Source organism: Xyrauchen texanus, chromosome 9 (assembly GCF_025860055.1).
Source record: "Xyrauchen texanus isolate HMW12.3.18 chromosome 9, RBS_HiC_50CHRs, whole genome shotgun sequence".
In the NCBI taxonomy this organism is placed as follows: domain Eukaryota; kingdom Metazoa; phylum Chordata; class Actinopteri; order Cypriniformes; family Catostomidae; genus Xyrauchen; species Xyrauchen texanus.
In genome coordinates, this window is record NC_068284.1 from 140,631 (window position 1) to 146,563 (window position 5,933).

General features: G+C 42.7%; 1 protein-coding gene across 1 annotated transcript; it reads right to left on the bottom strand.

Annotated features, from left to right (window-relative positions):
- Positions 1-905: 905 nt before the first annotated feature.
- LOC127648943 (uncharacterized) lies at positions 906-1,478 on the bottom strand. Its single transcript, XM_052133789.1, has one exon. The coding sequence runs from the start codon at positions 1,476-1,478 to the stop codon at positions 906-908; it is 573 nt and encodes a 190-aa protein (XP_051989749.1).
- Between the last annotated feature and the right edge of the window lie 4,455 nt (positions 1,479-5,933).

Sequence of the window (5,933 nt, forward strand, 5' to 3'; positions counted from 1 at the left end):
CATTTGTTACATTTTAGCAATAATGTACATTTCCATTAGCTTTATTTTGATGCGCTAAAACTTTTCCTGCAAAAAATCCTTGGATGGAAACTTAGTTAATGATAGCGAAAATTAATAAGTTTGTTCCTGAGACGTATTTTTATCATTACAGCTAATGTAACAAACAAAGATAACACTGATAGCCTAATACTATGGTAATATGCAAGTATGTCCGTCATGTTAAATCGCTAGCAGATGAGAAGGTTATGCAAAGCAAAACACTGCATTGTAAAAAATGTATGTAGTAGAAGCTAGGGGTTCAAAATATTGGGGGAGAAATGCTCTGCAGGTTGCAATTATTAGCAGCATTAACCAATCTGGCAACACTGCAGCCTATCACAGCAGGCTTGTTCAAAATCAGCCCAAAATGACAAACTGTCCAAAGTATTGCATATAATAAACATTAAATAGAAATGATCAGTGTAAGCAGATTGTTGTAAACTACAACAATTAAAGACTGCAGATATGCAGTGGAAGCAAAATGATCTTTCAACTCTGCAATAACTATGATTGAATACAGGACAACACCCAAAATATATGCCTAACTTGGTAAACAGACAAGCCTAATAAACTGAAATATTAATTTGAAGTGTAAGCTACACCTTCTACTCACATAGAGACACAGGAAAACAACCTCATGTTATCTTCAAGCCAATGATGTCCAGTATAGGCCCACGTACCTTTCTAACTTTCACTCATCAACATTTCAATCATAATTAGAGTTACTAACCACAGGGTTTAATATTACATTTTTTGTCATGTTTTATACAGAGGCAAGCAGTTGGTGTACATTTTGACAGGGAGCTGTTGAACAAAATTAAATTACACCATATACCTCTATTCCCTTCTTCTCCAACTTCGGCTACTCAACCTTCGCCTGCTCCACTCTCTGCTCCACCTTCATCTGCTGCACCTTCTCCTACTCCATCCTTTGCTCCACCATCACCTGCCTCACCTTCTCCTACTCCACCCTCTGCTCCACCTTCACCTGCCGCACCTTCTCCTGCCACAGCTTCTCCTGCTCCAGCCTCTGCTCCACCTTCACCTGCCGCACCTTTTCCTGCCACAGCTTCTCCTACTCCATCCTCTGCTCCACCTTCACCTGCCGCACCTTCTCCTGCCACAGCTTCTCCTACTCCATCCTCTGTTCCACCATCACCTGCCGCACCTTCTCCTACTCCATCCTCTGCTCCACCATCACCTGCCGCACCTTCTCCTACTCCACCCTCTGCTCCACCTTCACCTGCCGCACCTTCTCCTGCCACAGCTTCTCCTGCTCCAGCCTCTGCTCCACCTTCACCTGCCGCACCTTCTCCTGCTCCACCCTCTGCTCCACCTTCACCTGCCGCACCTTCTCCTACTCCACCCTCTTCTCCACCTTCACCTGCCGCACCTTCTCCTGCTCCACCCTCTGTTCCACCTCCACCTTCACCAAACATGATACAACAACTAAAGGCAGAAAATGAGACCCTCAAATTAGAATCATAAAAACTGAAAACAAGTGTTGACAGTTGTAAATTTTTAATTGTACATATAATATTATGTAATAATTATAAAGTAATTTTAAAGGGGGTCTATGGTAAATATTAACTTTAAACTGTCCATGAAGGTTTACCCTACTGAATACCCCAATTTTCACTCTGTTTTGCTCTCCAGAAATGCCAAAACTCCTCTGCACAATGGAAAAACTTGAGAAATGGCTGGAAGCCAACGTGCAGAGCCCACAGCCACAGCTGGTGTTACCTTCCACCACACAGGAAACTGTGAGTATGATGTGGACATTTTACACCCTCCCCCTTTCAACAATTTAATGTGGTTATTTGACACGTGATTATCTGAGTATGACTGTTCTGTAAACGGCACAGCCCTATTTCCAGTCCATTTGGACATATGAAGACGTTGTATATGTAAAGTAAAGTCACAATCTGTAATGCAAATATACATGAATATTTTTGACTTATTTGTTGAGGAACACACATGCATACCATATGTATTCTCTTTGTACTAGCATTGGGCCCAAACTTAAACCTTACCATAATACATTATTTTATATTTATACCACAGTGCTGTTTAATACTTGATTCTGATTGGTTGACAGACGTTCTAAGGCATGCAATCATTTTTCAGTTTATGCACAACTAAAGCAGTTCCAGTCAGGTCTTGACCACATTACAGTTCCATATTACTTGGTTTGACATTCAGCCGAACCTGGTGAGGAGGGGACGTGAAGGAAATCAAGAGTTAAGAAAACATTCTTGTCTCATTAAAAAAGATGATGAATACGATTGCTTGTCTAATAACGCAGACACAATAAAAACCAAAAAAAGGCCACTAATCCCAACATAGACTTCTTCCGAGGATTCATGTTATTCAATCCAGGTGACCCCCTTTACCACCCCTGAAGTTTGCAAGTTGAATCTCAGGGTGTGTTGAGTGACTTCAGCCAGGTCTCCTAAGCAACCAAATTGGCCCGGTTGCTAGGGAGGGTAGAGTCACATGGGGTAACCTCCTCGTGTTCGCTATAATGTGGTTCACTCTTGGTGGGGCACGTGGTGAGTTGTGCGTGGATGCTGCGGTGGATGCCGCGGTGTCTCCGTGGTAACATGCTCAATAAGCAACGTGATAAGATGCGTGGATTGATGGTCTCAGACACGGAGGCAACTGAGATTCGTCATCTGTCACCCGGATTGAGGCGAGTCACTACGCCACCACAAGGAGCTTAGAGCACATTGGGAATTGGGCATTCCAAATTGTGGAGAAAAGGGGGAAAGAGAAACAGCACAAATGCCGCTACAAAGCAGCCCCCAGCGCTTCTGCCGTTTTCTTTACTATTCTTTGTTTTAAGGACAAAAACCTGACAAATGTCTTGAAATAAAACATCTGAACAATGTCTTGAGGTGTGGTAATTGTGGTATAAGTGACTCCGGGTGTGAATTATTTTTCTAATAATTCAACTGACCGAAGTGTTCATATCATGGCCGCATTACCACCTCGGGTGTGGTATTTTTGATGTACCTGGCAGAGCTTCGCAGCAGGGCGGAGCAGGTAGTGCGTGTCTGGAGGCGAAGGTGCATCGGCGTCCTCTGGACTCGTCAGAACCGGCGGGCCGAGGAACAGTCATGGGGCTGAGGGCGGGGGGTCCGCGTCCAGCGTGCCGGGACTGTTGAAGTGTGGCGGCAGAGTGCCGTGAGAATGGCATTTGCGGGCCAGGTGACCCAGAGACAAAGGAAATAGCTCTTTTACGGAGAATGTGGGTACAGCAGCCCCGTCTGGGGGTGGTTCGCTTACCCGCTCTGGAGCTAACGTCTCGGTCCCTGGGTGCGCCTGAGACGATCGACATATATTACATTTGCGGATGGGTGGAAAAAAAATCAAACCATTGGCAGCTGCAAAACAGCTCAGAAAACCATGGACAGATGTATTATATCATCAGTTTACAAAGATCAGTCCTTGCTGTGTGTTGTCCTTTAAATACCAGCATATAACAGCAAAACATTGCCGGAAACGATTTCTTACTCATTTTACTGCACGCGCCATCTGCAACTTTAAAGGTTGTGAAGCAAAATACAAATTCACAATTCCAAAAAAAGCAATCAAATTACAAAAGAAAGTTACTTTCTTTGTTGTGAGAAATGATTGGGTAACCCACAAAAAAAAGGATACAAAATTCAGGCAAGCAAAGTATCCACGAAGAGGTAAAATTGCAAAGGCAATCACAAATGGGGTGAGTAATTACTATTATGACGCCTTAAGAACAGCACCCACTGAAGAGATTCTGTCTGGTAACATCTCACGATGCCCGACCAAAGATGTCCTGAGGTTTATTTCAACTGGCCACATCATGTCATCATTATGGAGCTGATGCTTACACAAAGGATATTGAAAGAATGCAGCTTCTCCTTCTCCTGAGATTGCTGGCTACCTAAAGGTGGACCCATTTGCTGTCCACTTGTATACACAATGTGGTTTACACATATTGGCCCAGCACCTTCCAACACATCCTACAGTAACCCTTTACCTGGATGCAACTGGTAGTGTCATTTCACGCATTCCCAGTCAGCCCAAGATTGTGCTGCATTATGCTCTTGTACTGCCGGGAATGGGAAAGAACAAGCCACCACTTCCTGTGACTGAGCTGATCACAGATCAGCATTCTATTCCAACACTGTCCAAGTTTCCTGACACTTTCCATCAGCCCAAATGTCAAATTAAATCATGCCAGGTACATCATGTGGAGACTGACTATAGCTGGGCACTAACTGGAAGTGTGCTTCTTGCTTTTAACACATTTCATCAAATCTGGAATGCGCCCACTGCATAATTTCCAACAACACAAAAAATGGTGACCTAAAACACTTCACAGTCTAACATCTGTGCTCTGCTCACATTCTAAAGGCTTTTGTAAAGAGCATCTGCAAGGCTTTAAAAGAGTATGCCACTAACTGCTTTGCCTTGTTGTTAAACAGCACCAATCTGGAAGAAGCAACAGCTGTGTTTGAAGACATGTCTGGGTTGTTTTCATCAGCTGAGGAGACTGATGTGGTGAGTGCTGCCAAAGAATTCCTAGATATGAAAATCATGCAGACAAAATCAACCATCAATGAGGATGAGGATGAAACCATACCAGAAGAAATTAAAATAACTGAAAGTGTAAGAGCAATATGTGGCAGATCACCATTCACTTACATTTTTAGGGCCCTTCTGGATAAAGCTGGCAGTCTCTACTCTGAGGTTAAGACAGAGAAAAAACATCTATTTCTGTCCCCAGCTCATTGATGTACTCATGGACACGTACATGGCAATTTTTCCCCTCTGGAGTGGCGTGCTGCTTGGGGATCTGCGCAGGTATTCTGAGGACATCACAGCCAATGGCCAATCCAAAACCAGGGAAAACAACTGTCATGTTGAACAGTGGTTTTGGATAGTCAAATGGAGCATCCTTCAAAACAAGAAGTTCCTGCATCCTGCTGACTTCATTCACAAAATGTATGGTTCTCTTCAAGGCCCATGGTCTTTTAATGGCTTACTATGATCCATGCCCCAAACCAAACTTTTTGGACTCACAAGAACAATGGGCCAAAAAAACTTCTACAAAACATCAACACAAATCAATATATTTTGACCCACCACCCACACTACCACATCTATCCAGTCAAGAGTGTAAAGAAGAAGACACCCAAATCCTTCCCAATGCCAACTGAAAGGATAACACCGAAGTGACTGTAGAGACACCAGTGGACCTATCAACACATAAACAAAAACAGAGGGATAACACTAAAGTGCACGGATAGAAAAAAGAGCATCCAATATCTACAGCCTCTCAGAGCACAGCAAATCAGGTATTCCTTAATAAAATCTTATCGAGTAAACTAATTTTCCCAGAATTTTCCATCTTACCAACCATGAAAATATTATTGGCAGATCCAAACCCTTTGGTCAAAAAAGACATGTGAAGTGGTAGTTGCTGTTTACAGTCAACAGACAAAAATACCACTTACACTCTTCATCACTCGGAGTTCAAATCAAACCTCACACTTGGCTCTTGGGAGAGGCAAGAATAATCATGAGTGATTTAAAGGGGATTCAATTGCCCAATATGCAATGTCAACATTTACACATCGGAAAAGCTATCGGTTACTATTCTGTAACATCTAATATGCATTTTACATGTAATATTTCATATTCTATATAATTGTATCTTTTACTCAGACAATTGGATGCTACTTCCAAATAATATTAAACCAAATGGTACAAAACAACACCATTTACATCCTGAATCACTTCTCGTCTGGTGTCATCATCAATGGAGACCGAGATGCTGTACGCTGACAGAGCCTACTGAAGGTACAATTATATTGTTAGACATTGAAGACATGAAAGCACACCTTTACCAG